Genomic DNA, 20,301 nt, shown 5'->3' with positions numbered 1-20,301 from the left:
AAAGAATATCGTTTGGCTAGATCCTTTAATCTCAGTTTCCGCTATATAGATGACGTATTATCTTTAAACAATCCTAATTTCGTGGATTTGATACATCGCATCTGCCCAAAAGAACTTGAGATAAAGGATACTACAGATACTGTGAAGTCAGCCTCATATCTTGACCTACATTTAGAAATCGATGGTAAAGGAAAACTATTGACCAAACTTTACGACAAACGTGATGACTTTTCATTCAGAATTGTCAACTTTCCTTTCATCTGTGGCAACATCTCTTCGGCTCCTGCGTATGGAGTGTTCATATCACAAATCATACGTTATGCCAGAGCTTGCCGAAACTACGCAGACTTTTTGTATCGCGCTAGAAGTCTAACAAATAGGCTTCTGGACCAGGGTTATGTTGCTACAAGATTGAAGTCATCACTACAGAAGTTTTATGGTCGTCATCAGGAACTCGTGGATCGTTATGATGTATCCATCTGCACCATGAAAACTTATTTATTCAACGGGTCATAGTTTACCTTTCCTCGTTTGTCTACCCCGGACTTGACTTTTTATGAGCAACTCGGCGGGTGTTTGTAGAAAAGCAGAGGAAGCACCTGGTCCATGCTCCCAGTTTTTAGTGGAGTCATTTACTTTTGTTACTTTGTATGTATGAATTTAGTTACTTTATGTTTTTTGTTGTGTGTGTCTGTTTTCCATGTCTGGTCTTTGTCCCTGTAATACATTCTTTTGATTACCGCTATAACCTTGGTTCCCTTGATTACTCTTTCAATAGAAATAAAAGTTGGCCAACCATGATCATCATGTATTTGTCTTTAACCATTTCGTGATAAGGACAGTAGTGGATCGTTTTCCTAAAGTTTTAAAATGGAAGTTTTTGGGATTTCTTTTTTAATCAATTACACAAACATAGTTGAGATGGCTGAAAATGTCTTTTGTCGTTCCATGTTACGTGAGTTCAATCACAGCAATTTAAGCATCAACCAATGTGTCAATATGAACGTGATCAAATACTACCCACAAGAGATCAAATACTTTTAAAATAATTAGGCATTTTTCTATCGCTTTAATGATAAATTAAGAGGATACTCATTTATTTCAGTTCTTTTTTCCATGTATACAATGTACCAAAATGTTTAATATAACTTGATCTTGAAAGATTTTCTATTTCGATTTGTTTTGTATGCATAAAAATACAAGGTGACTTTGTATTACGTACAGGTACGTGCAGAATGGATACTATAACCCTCTTCTTTTTTCTTTACGACACTGCTAAAAATGAATTAGTTACTGTAATTAACACCTATTTTTTGCATCTATATTTCGTTCGTTTTTCTAATCTAGATATATCGAGTAACAGTCATATTATCAAATATTTTCTCGACTAATATGGATATTTGCAATAGCAACAACGGTAGTGATATACCTCTATGACACTCCAAAGACCTCTTGTTAGCAATAATGAAAGTGATAGACCTATGCGACACTCGAATGACCTCTTGTTATCAGCAATGACAGTGATAGACCTCTGTGACAATCGAGTGACATTTTGATATCAACAAGGAAAGTGACAAACCTTTGTGACACTCGAATAATATCTTGCTAACAGCAGTAACAGTGATAGACCTTTGTGATACCCCATGCCCAATGTCCTCTGATATCAGTATTTGCAGTGATATATCTCCGTGGCATTCCAATGATTCCAATGACTACTAGACTTGTTGATGCTCTTTTGAACCTCTGATTCACCAGCAGTAGCATCGACCTAGTGGTTGGAATTAAAAATAAAGAATCAGATGCGCTTATTAAGTAACTAATTTGATAGAGTAAGTAAATAAGCAAGTAAGGTATCTATTATATATCATGTGAATTTAACAATGTCAAATTTAAAAATCACTTATTTACAATTCAGGTTTACGTTTTGCGAAACGTGGGGCAAGTCACCTCCCGTACACATTATTACCTCGAAATATTAAAATTTAGATGCGGCACATTATTCTCACCCTGAAAACTAAATTTTATCCAAATCGGAGTTTTGTCGGCAAAATCAATCACCATGGCAACAGCGACTTTCACATGGTCTTGAAATTCCAAAATTCATATTCAACCTTTTCACCCTAGAAACCAAATTTTATCCGAATCGGCGCCTTTTGAAATTTGGCGGGATAATCGATTGCCATGGCAACGGGCATCATATCCTTTCCGTTTAGGTACAACTTCAGATGGTACCGGATATGTGTGCAAAGTTTCATAAATGTCGGCTATACGGTTCTTGAGTATTTTTCCGGAATAGCATTTCTCCGGAAGACGGAAGATGACGGAAAAATAATAACAATAGAAAACGGAATAAAAACAATAAGTCATCGACACTTCGTGGTCGGTAACTTAAATATAATCAGCAACTTGTCTACTGGGCCTGAAGTACATGTACCATTTAAAAGTTGGTTTTTTTTCATTGGTGCTTGTAAATAAATGGTACTAGCACTTTTTAAATTGCATTTTCTGGTTGGTTGGTTGGTTGCCTTTGAAAAAAGTATTCTTATTTCTGTTCAGTGGCCAATAGATTTGTCTATATATGCTTAGATGCGTTGTTTAGCTTTGATTTGAAATAGTCATCAATCATAGATAAAAAATATTGATAGGGAACCAATCGAAAGATTTGTCTTCAAATGTTTTTAGCAGTTCACAATGGCAGCATTTATAAAAATGGAACCTATGTTTGTGTATTAGTCCGATATGCCTAGGATTCGCATGTTCAACTGTTTATGGTAAACGAATACAATTTTATCCAATATTCCTATATATGATCGAAATCGAAATGACTCCGCCAATTCAAACCAAAATAAAACTGGTTACTAAGTTGGAAACATTGCGTTCTGATCATAATCTGCAGGGCCCGATAAAGTAAAAATCTAGAACATTACTTGTCAAGAGAAACTGTTTCTGATATTTTTTTTTTATACTGTTGAAGGTGGATATCACTAGAGTCCCCTTGAGAGTTAGTCAGATTAACAGAGGAATAAGTTACAATGCTTTCTACCTAATTTAATGGCAGTCAATTGTGTTTTTGATAAGAAAATGACATATAGAAGTAAAACATTTATCCAAACGTGTGTTTTTGCGTTATAAAATAATTAAAATGCATTCAGAAAAAATTTAGAACTACATTTAATGCATTATTCGAATGAAAACAATTCGATAAGGAATGTCCTGAATTTTGACCTGATTCAAACCCTGCAGATTGCAACGGTTAATATCTCGGGATTTCCCTGTGATTAAATTAAAACTTAGACTTGAGTCTACATATCAAAAAACGTTTTTTTTTTTAAGTTGAGGCAAAAATAACTACTATATACTTATACTTACAGTGTGTACGGTGCACGCAGCTGACATCCAGTACATGAAAGGAGCCATAGAAACGCACTTCTCAGACACCAGGCACCATCTTCCTCAGTACAGCTCTTATAAAAGCCAGGCGAAAGAATATATACACGATGAGTTTACCAGATTTGGTTTGGAGGTCATATACCACACATTTACTGAAACCTTAGATGGTGAAAAGGTAAAATATGTTTTACTTGTCTTTCAGATTTAAATATATTGCTTCCTGCGATAAAACTATTATCAATTTCTTGTGTGATGTTTGCTTACAAAATGATAAACAAAATTTATACAAGGGCATTTCTGCTTAGTTACCTCTTTTTGATCATCTGTCCGTCTTTTTAAGTCGCTGATATTGTTAGCGACTTTTTGCACCCGTAATTTCTGTACTTAATATTCACATATGATTTGCATAAATATGTAGTTATACGCCATAAAATGCTGCATATCCTCGCCGTGTTCACCACCATAGCGTCATAGTTCTAGCTTCATACGAGGTAAAATGTACCTCTTAAGTTTTATACACGTGTGTTTTACGTATGTTTCGTGCTTGTACGAGAACGGGAACTTTACATGAACTTGAGGCTCATTACAAGACTATATTGGTCATAAAGATTAGAACGCCCCAATATTTATGAATATTCATTGCCAACTGATTAATCTGGTTCATAAACTGGACCCAAAGATCTCTACAACGTACCTTTTTTTAAACATACATGTACCATACACGTCTATGCGTATTTTTAGCTTGTATTTGAACGGGAAGTTTACATTAAAAGATAAAATGATCGGTTAGCTTTGAATTTATGACGTACTACCGAGTTTCCGATACAAACACAGGCGTTCGTTACAATTAATTAAAAAAAAAGTCGTATATTAACAAGACACAGATATCTTATAACCTTTCAGGTCATAATGGTTATGAAAGAGTTCGCAATAATATCAAGGGAAGCAAGATTTAAGCGGAAGTCACCCGATTTTAGAGCATATTGTATTTGTACCATTTCGGATGTTGAAAGTATGCCAAAATCAGTATCAGTGAATATTGACGATTAGCGACTTTTTAAGACATCAGTCTTGGATTTCTATATTGATAAGATGTTTCACAAGTAATGGTACAATAAAACTTAAAATAACATCAATAAAATATAATTTGTATGAAAAGTATAAAATAATAAAATGTTCTATAGTATACGTTCCAAACAGTCATCGGAATCTTGAGGGGTCAAAGGTTTGGGTCGGCTGACGACATCCTTGTCGGACTAGGTGCACACTATGACAGTGTATCAACAACGAAAGGTGAATATTTTTTCTAAATTTGATACCATTGTGTTTATGGTTATGTTCTGTTGGAATCGATTACTAATCATGTCATAAAGGTCATTTTGCTATTCAAATTTACCACCATGACTTGTAGAAAGGGCAACCGATTTTAAATATCGCAAAGTTGTATCGTATCACTGTACTCAGCTATAACAATGATCTAATGGAGAATGCAGGCAGAAGGCAGAGACGGGTGTTTAGTGTCTTTGTTTCATTTTACCTTTGAGCCATTACTGGTACCGCGACCATTCTCAACTTCAGATTTAGCATCACCATGTATATGATAATTTTTTAATTCATATGGTGTATGGTGCACTAATAATAGGATAATTAATTGGGATGAGTGAATAACCAAAATATGATCACGAGTTAAATCCTCAAGCGTTCTTGGCACAAGTGATCCTATTTTCTATTATATTTGGTGTAGCATCCGAAACACTAAGTTTCATTCAAGACCGCGGATAGATACACGCTACCTATTCGAGGGACTGTGTCCGTTCTCTAGCTTGAGAAATGACAACCTGACAGCTTGCAACTATCCTTAAAGCTTCTTGAAACTGCTTGTTTTAAACAACAAGCTTCCGAACAGGAAACATTTGGGGTTTGTAATGTCTCAAACCTAATTCTCGTCTTTTTTTTTCTCCTTTTTTTGCAGGGCATATTCGGTTCATTATAAACTCTTTTTTAAGTTTTCTGCGTCGGTTTCTGAACCCATTCGCAAAATATTTGCCACTTTATATGTTGTTGAAAGCACCCAACAACTGAAAACTGCAATTATTAAGTGAAGATTTCCAATGATATTTCATACTTTACAGCATACCCATTGTTATCGTAAAATAAATTGAAACATTTTAATAACCTACAAATGTTTTCTTATTGGTAAACTGCATTTTTTGTTACAATACATGCATGTTAAAAGCCAACAAAATTCTTTTTTCATTGTTTTAGTTCGGAAATAGTTGTAGAACATTCTTAGTTCACACATAGTTGCATATGGAATTGATAATAGGAAGATTTATTGTTCTTCAGGGGATGAATGTATTATTTTCTCCAAATTATTGCAAACAGAAAAGGACTATAGTTACGTAAAATATGTGTAGACCGAAAGAGCATCGTTTGTTTGGTGCTTTTTTCTGTATCATGTATCACCGTCTAATAAAATGGTTGGTTTCTTGTTTTTTTTATGAGAACATTCTAACACGGACACTGAAATAAAAAATATCTTTTTTTCACTATTGTGATCATAAAAAATTATGTGCGCCATAGAATCAAATTAATACCCGCACTTTCCATCATCCTACTTCATCTATTATAGTCCAGGTATATGCACATATCGTTCAAATTTAAGTTTATAAAAAGTAATAATTTCAAGATATCAATAGAAGTCGAAATTTTGTATTCATAAAGAAAGTTTTCAAGAATTCAATAATTTTACTTTAAATTCTCTAAATTTCAATTTTGATCTCAAAATTTCGGGTTGTTTTTGTACATACATTGTGTATATTATATAATACCGTGCGACATCCTTTGCTAAATGTCACGTGGTCTGGTATCGTTCCATGCCATTCATGATTAGTGAGAGTGGAATGTATATAAAACCACGAATCATTTATCAGGGCAAGATCAAGGCCTAAAATTTTTGTTGATCTTTGATTAATATTTTATCATTTCATTTGAATAAAATGACCGAACAATAATATCTGAATCGTTTTACGTGTCAATAACGTACGGTACATGGGATACGTCCATACCATTGTGTGGACAATATCCAATATTGCATGTGTATAATATGTCATTCTATCGTTGAATATTATATCATTTCCCGTGAAATGACCAAAACAATAATGTATGAAAATTATTCAAAACGGGTATCGGTATGGAATGTTTTCAAAATTACGAGATCCTGACTATTTTCAGAGTAAAGATTAATAGTATGGATGATCGATTGTATAAAACAAAGGGTTTGTCTATTTCATTGATTGATAATACAACTAACTGGCTTTCTTGGCTTGAGGAATTTGCTACAATTTATACTTATGCATAACCAGGTGTCGATGACAATGGATCTGGTGTCGCCGCCATGTTGGAAGTAGCGAGAACCCTTACTGATGCCAGTAAGAACGGTATCATCCGACAAAATACTATTATTTTTGCTTCATTCGACTTAGAGGAGCATAGTGAGTACTAATATCTCCACAATACGATTTCTTTCTTCTAAATAGATGGGCATATACAACAATACACTTTGTTGTAGTGATGAAATAACGCTGTTTTTATATCAAAACGTTTAAATCAAAGTTTTTTGTTTGTGTGTTTTTTTTTAAATTTTAGTTTTTATTTTAACTTCAATGCTTTATAGATATTATCTAACGTAGACTTTTTTTAAGTCGCTAATATTGTTTCAGTACTTAACATTCGCATATGATTTGCATAATTGTATATTACTACTCCACATTAAGCTGCTGATCGGTGCCGTGTTAACCGTCATAACTTCATAGGTCTTGCTTCATACGAGATTAAAATGTACCTCTTAAATACCATGCATATGTGTTCTAAGTGTGTGTGTTTTTTTTTTTTTTTTTTTTTTTTTTTCTTTTTTTTTTCTTGCTTATATGAGAAATTCTGGAAAATCGCTAAAAACATAAATAAAAAAGAAACATTACCCACACGTACGAAAGAGGAATCATATCAAGGGAACCAAGATTCAAGGTGAAGTCACTCGATTTTAGAGCATATCGCATTCCTGCCATTTCGGATGTTGAAAGCAAGCCAAAATCAGTGGCATAGAATATTTGACGATTAGCGACTTTATCTTTGCAGTGTGTGGAGTTGTATATTTGCGCTTCGATCAAATTTGGAAAGGATTCTATACGAATATTTATATTTTTTCACAGCGACTTTTAAAGATTTTTTGCGATATTAAAGGACGCACGAAAAAGACAAAACACAGGAAAAGAATCAAGACAATTTTATACCGAGTACAAAAATACCCTCAATTTCATTTAATTGTGTTTTAATACATCGGGATTAAGGATAACGCATTAGTTCGGGCTCTGACCCAATAACTTTTGTTTGCCATTTTGCTTTTTGGTAGAAACATAAAACGGCTGTACTCCAGGTAGATCAAATGGGAAGGTGGTTCCGAAGGTTTTTTTTTTTTTTTTTTTTTTTTTTTTTTGTTGTTGTTGTTGGAAAAGTGTGTTAATTTAATGCTATTTCAGCAATACACGAATTAGGACATTAATTAATTATAAAATTGTCTTTAAAATAATCAATGTGTATGTCAATAATTGAAAAAAAATCTTTTGAAGGGCTTTTTAATCAGTTTGGTTCTTATTTTATCCAATGTTTTAATAGATCTTTATGTGAGTCGTGGATAGTGTTTCGACATTTACTCAAGTTGTTCTTTGACATTTTTGTCTATTCAAAGAATTTTTTAACTAACGAACATTGACAATGTTATACAATGTACGCAATGTAATATAAGAACAGGCCTCAATCCCACGAAACTTTTTTCGTCTAAGAGTAATTTAGGGAACCAAGGTTATAGCGGTAATCAAAAGAATGTAATCCAGGGGCAAAGACCAGACATGGAAAACAGACATACACAACAAAGAACATAAAGTAACTAAAATCATACATACAAAGTAACAAAAGCAAACGAGCAACTCGGACTCCACTAAAATTAGAAGCATGGACCAGGTGCATCGGTAGGGTAAGCGTCCTCTGCTTTTCTACAAACACCCGCCGAGTTGCTCATAAAAAGTCAAGTCCGGGGTAGACAAACGAGGAAAGGAAAACTATGACCCGTTGAATAAATCAGTTTTTATGGTGCAGATGGATACATCATAACGATCCACGAGTTCATGATGATGACCATAAAACTTCTGTAGTGATGACTTCAATCTTGTAGCAACATAACCCTGTTCCAGAAGCCTATTTGTTAGATTTCTAGCGCGATACAAAAAGTCTGCGTAGTTTCAGCAAGCTCTGGCAAAACGTATGAGTTGTGATATGAACACTCCATACGCAGGTGCCGAAGGGAAGTTGCCACAGATGAAAGGAAAGTTGACAATTCTGAATGAAAAGTCATCATGTTTGTCGTAAATTTTGGTCAATAAGAAAATACCTAACTATTTGAGACGTCATCAGTTTCAAAGACTTTTACCTGAGTCACCATTAAAGTTAATAAATATTCTCAGACTTGGGAACATTTTTTTATTATTTTGTTGCGCTCAGGCTTGGTCATAGATACATTCAGAAGTACTCAAACTGCAGTTACATGACGTCAGAGCAACCTGTTACCTTTAATATTCACATCTTTCATGTTTATTTGATTCGATTTAATCAATCAAATATAAAGAACCGGCCCATGTGTAAATGAGCACTATTACCAATGACTTGTTTCTTGATTTAAATGTACCCTAAGGTTTCAATTTTATCAATATTGCTAGTATTTTAAATGATGATTACACTTCTTATAATTTCAATAATACGCAACTCCCTGTAATTTGTTATTTGTACAAAAAACCCTCGGCATTGCAAAATATGAACATAACTTAAGGACAACCCATATGTAAATGAGTAGTACTACACCATACTTGCATAAAACATGAGTTATTTCTATTCTAATATGAAAAAAATCAGGGATAGATATATCTGGTTATGTATCGTTTGACGTTTATAGGACGTCATATGTGATTCTCGCTGCTAGATAATTTTCTAGATTCTCAATTTTTGATCAGAGTGAGCAATTTTAATTTGGACTGTCAGATTTATGGTCGCTATAAGAATCTGTTAACATTTTTTTTATAATTGAATGTACTGCATTTACGGACAGAGAACACAACTTGTGTTAATACATGTAGTTAATGGCTCCCGTTGGTTATTGAGAAAATGAGGAGACGAGAGGCATTGGTATTCTAATTGGGACGTTTTCTCGTAGTATTTAGTTCTACATTTGATACAATATCCAAAATATTGACGGAAATTGTTTCAGAAATATTACTATTCCTTATGATATTATCGTTAAGACTGAGATGTTATTCATTTGTTCTAATTTTACTGAAATAATTTCAGTTATCGTGTGAATTAATAATGATGAGATTTGCCCAGTTGTAACTTGTTTTTCAGATATCTCTAAATAAAGGTTAAGCAGCTATATATCTAATATACTTAGGACTACTATGGAGCCTTATATTACGAGAAAACAATCGTTTGTGAGACACTTGTCTCGTAATCAACGTACTGACTCCTTAAATTGGCCCATGAATTTTATTGTACTTATATTTGGTATGGTTTTTGTCTTTCGGAACTAGAATTTAGTAATTCATAATTTTATATGACTATTTGGAATATACATGTCTACTTCAGCATCCACTTTCTGGTTATCGATCGTTTAAATTTTGACAAGGACGACAATATAAATATCGTTTCTTTAAAAATGAAATCTTATTATTATTATTTCTGAATTTATCAATTTCTTCTCAGGGCTTACAGGTAGCAATGTGTTTGTGCAGTCATGGCTACCCCAGTGGATTAATGCATACTATGACACGACTCCTCGTTCACATGGAGTAATTATCCTGGACACCATAATGGAATATAACAGAACGATTCGGTCCCAGTTGCTCCCGCCTGAAGCAACTGATGCAGTGAGTAAAGTATAGCAACTATTTGGTGTCGGCTGCAATGAAGACCATGATGATCAATGGTTCCTCATTTTGTCGCATTTTAAAATATGGACTATTTATGATGTTGAAATTTTTTTTTATTATTATTATTATTTTATTTGTTTTTTTAAGCAATTAAAACGTGAAGTTTGCTAAAGTTGAAGATAAGACTAATGTCATGATAGATGTATGATACCCTATTTATCTATTACAATGTTTTACCTTACAAGACTTCCTCATACATGACAACAAAAAAAGGTTTAGTAACGATTTAGTATTATTTTATCTTTTACGATGTCTTATAAACCTCAGGAAGCTTTAAATTTGCGGGCCAGTTTTTACAAGCAAGCAAGGCCACCAAGTCAATAGCATCGATTTTAGCACAGCAAGATAAATTATTATATAACACTTTTCTTTAACACAACTGCTCCTTATTCTTTGTTATACAAAATATACATTGGCGCTAGATGTCACTAGGATTCATAAAAATGAATCGTATATGATCTTTGTCGACCATAAAAACTGATATCATTCGACTGGAGAAATGATATTTTAGATGTAAGAAAGTGCTTTACAACAGTAGTAACAACTATGTATTCTCCTCCGAGAACCTAATAACCGCTTCCGGATTCACTACATATCACTCCGCTAGCTTACAGGACGGGAACATTTAAAAAGGCATGAGCACAATTCATAAAATAATCCGCGAAGCTTAACTAACATTTATTAACTAGTTGAGTACAGTGTGGGTGCATTTGCCTGGTTTGTATAACAGCATACCGTGCATTATTCTTACTAGCTCTATGTTTAGCCGGTTATTATTGCTTCGGTCCATTACAGTCTTCCTTGGGCCATTAGTACAGACCTCGGACATATAACTGGGCCATTGTGAAAAAAACACATTTATTAATACTGTAGAATACAAAGGCGGGGTTTTGTGCTGAATATGGTAGATGTTTAGAAGCTTTTACTGTTATCGATAATGACGTTAATTGTAAGAATGATTTTCTTCATCCAGTTTCAACAACTGTTTCCTTCCACCATCAGCAGTATATTGTCAGATGGAAGTCAGGGCGATTTTCTACTCTTGATATATCGAACACCCACCAACGATTCAGCTCTAGCTGACATCTTCAATACTTCATGGGCATCTGCAAACAGGAAAGAATTTGAAATAGAACCGTTTGGTCTCCCGTTTGATAGATTTTCAAGCCTTTCTGAAGCGCAACAATTGTTATTATTTCCGTTCCTAAGAAGTGACCATGCTAATTTCTGGGTTGCAGATATCCCCGCTATATTTTTAACGGACTCAGGTAACATGAAGACCGCTGACTATCTTAAATTTACATATAACGTGAGAATCTTAAAATATGATACTGTAAAGACTCTCGAAATATAACATCCGCATTACCTTATCACAATATTTCTAGTTGTTCATATGCAACAATAAAATTGATGCTGTTTGTGTTGTCGTGGCTACTGGTTATGGTCCTACTCAATTGTATTCTATATTCTATTTCAAAAGAGATTTAATTTCGTCAAAATATGGAATTATTTTTAATACAAACCTTTCTTATTAACTTCGAGACAAAGTGCAACTAACAGGAATATCATTATATAACACTACTGAACAAATCATCTTACAGACTTTTGTTAGTCTACATAAAAAAAACTGTAGTCATGCCTCTGAGGTCTCTTTATTGAACAATTTCTCGCAATGTGTAATTCAAATACTATGATAAGGACAGAAAAAGAAAAAGGAACAGATATGGTAAAACGCAACAAATGGACCATCGTATACTGGTAACCCCTATAAAAATAGTAAATACTGACAGAGATCACCAAAAGGTCTTCAATAAGTGTAAACACACCTTAAAGTAAGTTCAAAAAGGCCTCGACAACAAAAGTAATAAAATCCACGGTAACAAAACGATGACAATCCTTTAAAATAAAATCTGAATTTGTATTTATAAAACTTTTATACCGAATATTAATAGTATTTGTAAACAAATATCGATATACGATTGGTTTTTTTATCACACAATTTAACAATAGTAAAATGTTTAGTTAGTGTTGTTCTATTTTAGCGGAACAAAAGCAAACACATCCAATGACCTAGAGATCAGTAAACCAAAGGCCAATGTACCAACAGCTTTTAAAATACAAACTAGGCCATGTTCATGTACTGACCTTGCGTTTTCTATAAATATACAATTGCTTTGTTTTCCAGCTAACTTCCGAGGCGACATGATACATTGTTATCATAACCCTTGCGATGACCTTGACACGATGCTAACAGACGATAATTTGGAATTTCTTAACAAGACAACAGATGCATTGATAGATACGATGCACCATTTGTCTGAGCCTAGTAGAGGTATATAAAACGATAGATTCCTGTTTACTGGTAATCTAGAACTGTATACCTTTATTTTGTGACATCTGAATTATTAAATTTTATGGATCAAATGGAGGGCTTCTTCAAATACTTCCTCATCTCATGCAAATGTTGACTAATCAGATACTTAAAATTTGAAATTATGAAATTTAAGACATAATTGTCTGAACAACAAATTAAATGCGACTAATATTTCTTTTGAGTTTCATACGGTAATTTCGCACCATTGCGTAGCGCATACCGAATACCGTCAATCAATACGAAGAAGTCATAAATGTTTTACTGCATATTGAGATAAATAAACCGAGTACCCTTCAGTGACATATACATAAAACAACATAAAGAAAGTGAAGATATATTTCAACAATATTAAAAATTTCAGTATTGGCAATTTTGTAGCTTTAAGATTGGAATGCGTCCCTGTTTTCCAAGTTCACAACCATAACCGTTGCGTGAAGTGATGGAATGCAATAGATATACTAATCATAGAACCGGAATTTACAACGTTGTAACGTATATCTATTAGATCAGATCAATCGTCGTGATCTGTTTCCTGTCGGTGGAGCTCACTTCACGCAACAACGCAACCTCTTAATTTTTGCTGGTTGTATACATACATGTATTACCCGAGTGAAAGGTGACTCAAATATATTGCAAGTACCACGAAATATATAGTAAAATTGTATGCTCTCCTCAAATTTAACTCTTAACTTGGTAGATACAAGCCGTTCCCCTGCAAGCGCCGTAGAAGTTCATCCTGCCTGGACACTTATCGCCGCTTTCATCATAAAGTATATATACAACGAGATATTCGTGTAGACCCACATTTATAGTTTGTACCATCAGAAGTGTAACTCGGCTGGTGACTTAAAATCCATCACAGAAAGCGTTACTCACCTGATGACTTAAAATCCATCACTCAGAAATCATATTTCTATTTGTACAACAGAAAAACTTATGCCATGATATTATTTTTCTATTTCCTCCTTGCCTGTAGAATCCAGACTTGAAACAATATCAATTTACTTCTCTATAGAAACCATGGATGTTAATTTAATCATTTATAACCGTATGTTTTTTTTATCGCTTTGATAATATTAAAATAATCTACCATTCGTTATATTTGCGTTTGTGTGTCCGTTTGTGTGTCCGTTTGTCACTTGCATGTCATCGTGGCTGATTTCACGAACCACGTTTTTTTTTTCTCACAAAAAAAGTGATCATATTTTGTGAAACCTTTGTTGTATATACCATGCATGTTACGTATGTAGTTACTTGTATTTACTTGTACCAGTTTTTAGTGGAGTCCGAGTTGCTCTTCTCTTTTGTGACTTTGTATGTATGATTTTAGTTACTTCATCTTCTTTGTTGTGTATGTCTCTTTTCCAAGTCTGGCCTTTGTCCCTGGATTACATTATTTTGATTACCGCTATAATCTTGGTTCCCTTGATTATTCTTGTATGTGTATCTTATTGCATTTATGCGTAAATAAGAAACTAGTTTATTAAAGTTCATCATTACCTTTCGACAAATATGGCCTCTATTTCACCATTAATTTCCATCAGATTACAATCAAACCTGTGTATCTAGAAAATTTTTTAAGGCACAGCATCCCCTAGATATGAAAAGTTACATCAATTTTATGTTAAATTATATTAAATAGGGGCGGTTCCAGGATTTTATGAAGGGGAGGCATAATTACGAGAATCAGTACTGTATAAGTGGAAACCAGATTATGACATGTTTAATGAATGATAAATTGACATGTACAATATTTAGCAGATTACGATGGTGTTAATGTTTTTTTCCCATTACGCCCTCACATAACCCGCCCATGACAAAAACTGACCTGACTTTTGCAGGCTTAATTTTTCAATTCTGCAGTGAGTGCAAAAATAAACAAACACATGAGATTCACTTGATATTGTCCACTCATTCATCTGTTGTATATAGGTGGCCATTGTCCTCCTATTGACCAGCATTTCAAAGTGAATAGAGTTTACCTTTAATTATTTAGAGAACATCTCAAAACATTATCCAGACTTAGTCCATTTTTACCCTCTGTGCACAATTTATAAAATTTATAAAATAACAGCAAGAATCAGGCCAGTTTTTGATATAATTTTATATAAAATGAATGAAACTTTCTCATATCTAGGGGATTCTATGCCTTTAAATTCGTCTAGATAAACAGATTTGTCTGTAGGTATAGGGAAATAGGTGGTGAAATTGAGGCCATTTTTGTCGAAAGGTAACGATGAACCTTAAGTACTTCACTGTCTAAGAATCAGACAAAGTGTATGAAAGGTGTAGCACATGACGAAAAAACGCAGAGATTTCATTGCATTATCTAAGCATTTCTACCTTGTAACCTCCAAAAATAACCATCAAAGTGTTTGTAAAGTTTAGTTAAGATATTGATAGGTCAAATTTAGTTAAAATGTACTGTGGAAAAATGGCGGGAAAATTCCGCACCTTTTCCTTATATATATACAATAACAAGGTGAAAACCGGAAAGTTTGGAAACCACCTCACTGTTGCTAACTTGGTACAGGCTTTTCCGATAGTAAAATCAGTAGTCAAAGCAAGGTAAAAGATATAAAAAAACACATTTAAAATGTAAAAGTGAAATAAACACAATTAAATTACAAACGAAACAAAGAAGACACCAAATACCGACGCAGCAAAAAAGTAATGATGTCTTCAAAATATATCATGAACTTTGTGAGGAAAGCGTCAAGTTCAAGACGAAAATAATAAACGAGCAGAAAACCATTATCAACGATATTCACGCGCGAACATAAAAGACACTTGTATACAGACTCTAGTAATATGATACAGTCAAGCGTCGGGCAAAGGTTCGATATCAGCAAGTACAGGGCCAGGGAATTAGTATAGATTAGCTAAAACGTATCTAAAAAAACAACTAAACGTCAAACAACATTCGTTGGACAAAAAGCGTCATAATCCATTTCAATATTTCTGTATCAACTTTATTTTGTTGCCATCAAGCAAACATGGTATTTGAGATATATGTCTTTTTTATGTCTGTGAAATGTCCATTAATGAAAAGCATGTAAGCATGCCGATTTTCATAGAAGTCCATTCAAACATGCTATTATATAAGCTGGAAACAAATGGAATTCCGGCAGTTTGTTAAATTGGGTTAAAAACTACCTAACCGACAGAAAACAGAGTTGTTCCTCAAAATTCTGAGTGGAGGGAAGTTAAGACTGTCGTCCCTCGGGATTCTATATTAACACTCTTACTCTTTTCGTTTCTCATTATTGACATTGTGGATGAAATCAGTGTGTCCATAAGCTTTTTGCAGTTGATACAAGTTTGTATCTAAAAATGGATAATCCCATAGACTCTGCAGAAGCTTTGAACATCGATATAATCCACAATTAGTCTGAAAATGGTTAATTAAGTTTAACCCGCAAAAAATCTGAGTTAATGGTCGTTCACGCAAACATTCAAAACTGTTACACCATACCAGACATAGAAAACAGACCTACCCAACAAAGAACATGAAGTAACTAAAATCACACATACAAAGTACCAAAAGCAAATGAGCAATTCTACTAGAAACTGGAAACGTAGACCAGATGCACTGGTAGGGTAATCGTCCTCTGCTTCTCTAGAAACACCCACCGAGTTGCTCATAAAAAGTCAACAATCAGTCTCTTGACGATAAAAATGAGAATATTCAACTTTATGCTGCTAGAATCGTCACAGGGGCCACGAAACTTATACCCATCGCTAAAATTTAAGAGGAAACTTTCGTTAAGGAGGACATCATAAACTATTTCAACTCCAGAAAAAAACACCAGTATAAATCTAACGAAGTATCGCTGAACCAACTCCAGTTTTTTTTCTATTTCATGAGTAGACAGTTGGCCCCAAATTTCGCACGAGTAAAGAGCAGTCAGAAAAATGATTCGTTTCCATATGATAGAGTTTGTTATAGGATTCATTCCTTTCGGGTTCACTCCAATGTTATATTAAGAGTGAGTGCAAGTTCTGTTTAAGTTTTTACAGGCATTTTCGTTTCTTTCTAGTGTAATCAAGTTTGAGTCAATGAGTGTTCCAGCATGAGTGACACTTTTCTTACTTAGAATTCTGATTTCCTCCTAGCATGAACTTCAAGTCAGATTGATTTGCATTTACTTTTGATGATTTAATTACAGTTACTCTTTGTTGCATTATACTTTAGCTTCCATGTAGTCGCATAATTGATCACTACGTTCAGCAAGGCTTGCATTCCAGATTTCGTACTGCTCAGAACGGTTGTGTCATCTGCCAGTAGAATGACAGGAATATGCAAAAGTCCAATTCTTATACCGGACTTATATCTGTTTCTAAAAGTTGTAATATAAAGTCATTTATGGAGAGGGCAAATAACCAGGCTGAAAGAACCCTTCCTTGTTCAACTCTCTGCTGAATTTGAAAAGACTGACTGATAAGGCCATTTGATTGGACATGAGCAGTAGCTGTTTTATAAGAAAGGAAGATTATTTTCCATATTTTTCCTGTAATTCCTATATTCCATAATTTGTACAATAGTCTGTTCTGAAAATGCGGTAAAAGGCTTTTTCGTTATCGAGGAAATTTGCATATACTGTACTCTGACGTTTAATATGATATCGAATAGATTCTGTTAGAGAAAATATTGCAGATATAGAGCCATGGTTTTTTTAACAAATCCAAACTGAAGAAAATGAGGCATGACACTGTTCTGAGTTTGTAAGTGCTTTTGAATTCGTGAAAGAATTATTTTTTCGAATAGTTTTCCAGGAGTTGATGTTAGAGTAACTCCTCTATAACTGTTAGGAACGGTTTTGTCTTTGTTATTTCCTTTATGAATGGGTATTATCATTCCATGTCAAAAATATGATTGTAGGTAACCGGTTTTGAGTATGATATTGTAAAGAGTTTTTAAGTATTTCATCACCTGTTTCCCTCCATAATTTAAATGTTCATTATGTATCCCATTGGGACCTGGGACTTTCTTACACTTCATGGAGTTCATTTGTTAAAAGATTTCATCGGTTGTGATATTCGTTTCTAGTTTCGGGATTGATTTGTTACTGCAATTGTTAATATAAGATTGCACTTCTGAGTCTATACAATGTGAAAAATATTCGCTATCATTATTGTTATCATTAGTTGTAGTAGCCGCCCCACAATTTACAAATATTATCATCTGTCGTTGTCAGTTTTTCTTTATACGATAATTTTGTCGTTGAAGAGTTCGTTTTTCTTGTTTTACGTACTGTACTGAAAAAATATCCTATGTCGATTTCGGCTGCGCTCTTTAAGTCTTCATACTTCTCCTCTTGCCACGATCTTTATGCTGCCCGTTTCCTTTTCCTAAACTCTCTCTTTTTGTCCTTTTATTCCATTTTACTTTGATTGTCTAGCCTTTCTCTGTTCATAATGAAAATCTTGGAGTTGTGTATTTTCCAGTAGGGCTTTAGATATATTTTCCAACAGGAATACAAACATTCGCAGATATATGTAACGTACTTAATGTAACGTGAAGATATTTGAGAAACGTTCTACATCATCATCTGTTACATTTGTGTCATCCACATCAAAGTTTAATAATTTGTCTATTCTGGTTTGATACATTTATTTCTCAAAGTCATCTACCTTCGACCATTTTAATGTCCAACTGTACAACTTAGTTGATCCAGATGCACTACTTAGTAGATCAATATCACAACAGACAATAATAGGATAATGGTAAGATACATCATAAGGACAGTTTGACTGAACTTCTACAGACAAAACACTATTAATCATAAACTAAACGTATATAGTCAAGTAATGTTCTCTTACTATAATCGTTTGATCTAAAGGTATGTAGTGGCCCCTTTCTAGTTTGTAGTAAAGGGGTAAGACATAAATTACGACTTTTCAAAAATAAGGAAAACTCATTAAGCTTAGCGCTAGCAATACTACTAGTTATAGCGTCAATATTACAATCACCTCCTATAATTGTAACACACTCATCACTATACATATCATAGTATTTAAACATTTCATCTAAATAACGTAAATACACATCTGTGTTGTAATTCGTCGATGGTAATAGAACGCAGAAAATACAAAATGTTTGGGACTTTCCTGACGTTAGTTTTACAACACAATATTTAAAACAGATATTTTCATTTGAATTGACTTAAGAATCAATATTGTTGTACCACCAGAGCCTTTTGTATGACTACTATGATTTGACCTAATACTAAATACCAAATGAAAATCTTTTGCAAAATTATCTACAAATGATACATTTGTTTCATTTAACCAATGCTCAGTCAAAAGGCATATATCAGATTCATTAAGAAGAGTTGCAATACATAGCACCCCTCATATTCTACGTAGTTATTCGAATAACAAAAATATGAAAATGTCAGCTGAATAAATGCATTTGCGGGTCAAAACATTGTTATTGTAGAATATTTTTTGTTGCATCGAAGTGTGAATATTCAACGAGATCTGCGACCTACACACAGCTAGACAACCCAATCAGCGGCAGATTTTTATATGTAAAATTGACCAAAAAAACTAGCACATAGTGTCCTAGCTTCCCCCTTTTTTCTGAGAAACCTCGGCCGGCACCGCGCTTTTTTTCAAAGTGTCCGGATCCGGCCCTACTAATCAGGGGCGGATCCAGGATTTTCGATTGGGGTGAGGGGCGCACATTTAAAATTTCGGCGAGCGGAGCGACGCGAAAAGATTTTTGAGGTTAATTTTTTTAAATGTTCTTCTAGAGTGGGTGCAATGTAGATATCATTTGTGGTCAAATTTGCCAGAAATTTCCACCCAAAAGCACATAAATCTACCTCTAACAACTCATGCTTTTTAAATTTAGGGGGGATGCACATCCGCCACGCCCCGCCTGAATCCACCTCTGCTAATAATATATAATATACATGAAGTAATAAGTGCTAAATACTCCATATTACCTTTATTCACAGCAAATGCTGCACTCCATAAAACCCCTATACTAAACAAGTTTCAACTTTTAATACTATATTTTACAATATTTTTGACAAAAATGTAGAGAAAATAAGAAAACATAACAATACAATAAGAAAATATAGGTCGCCCAAATATTTTGTTCGCATCGCTTCAAACATTTTGTTAATAGCCATTGTTATATTATGTTATGCACCTATACTCGGCGTCACATAAATAACATACTGTTAAAATTTGAATAAAAATATTTTCTACGACTTTATTGACACCAACCGTCGTTTAAATTGTCTTAAATGACTTGCTCATTCGTTTAGCCAAACAGCTTCTCAAAAACAAGTCGCTTATTAGCTTAAATCATGCGTAACAAATCCTTACGGGAAAATCCCATACTAATATCCGCCATGTTGGTTTTTACGGGACGATTTGTTTACAAACGAAGTGCGTAAGTTCCCGTCGAACTCCGGTGACAATCGTCTGCTTGATCAACTTCTCGGTATTATACGTTGTTCGCGTAAAATAAATCCGAGATATCCGAAA

General features: G+C 33.9%; 1 protein-coding gene across 6 annotated transcripts in view; it reads left to right on the top strand.

Moving 5' to 3' along the window:
* The window catches only part of LOC148616009 (uncharacterized), a 35,675-nt gene extending 21,778 nt beyond the window's left edge, over positions 1-13,897 (top strand). For 5 of the 6 annotated variants that reach the window (XM_088582631.1, XM_088582635.1, XM_088582632.1 and 2 more), the window contains 7 exons: positions 3,372-3,565; positions 4,575-4,683; positions 6,756-6,884; positions 10,198-10,361; positions 11,398-11,692; positions 12,610-12,756; positions 13,496-13,897. In XM_088582631.1, the coding sequence (XP_088438757.1) occupies positions 3,372-3,565; positions 4,575-4,683; positions 6,756-6,884; positions 10,198-10,361; positions 11,398-11,692; positions 12,610-12,756; positions 13,496-13,596 (1,139 nt within the window). In that variant the 3' untranslated portion in view covers positions 13,597-13,897. Of the gene's footprint in view, positions 1-1,352; positions 1,830-3,371; positions 3,566-4,574; positions 4,684-6,755; positions 6,885-10,197; positions 10,362-11,397; positions 11,693-12,609; positions 12,757-13,495 lie in introns of those variants that run through there. The other variant, XM_088582636.1, reaches the window with a different exon arrangement.
* The last annotated feature ends 6,404 nt before the right edge of the window (positions 13,898-20,301 follow it).

The sequence above is a fragment of the Perna viridis genome, chromosome 5 (assembly GCF_037379345.1).
Source record: "Perna viridis isolate PV_CMFRI_1.1 ecotype Kerala chromosome 5, ASM3737934v1, whole genome shotgun sequence".
NCBI classification, from domain to species: domain Eukaryota; kingdom Metazoa; phylum Mollusca; class Bivalvia; order Mytilida; family Mytilidae; genus Perna; species Perna viridis.
Note: the sequence above shows the minus strand (reverse complement) of the source record. Positions and strands in the feature narration are given on the sequence as shown.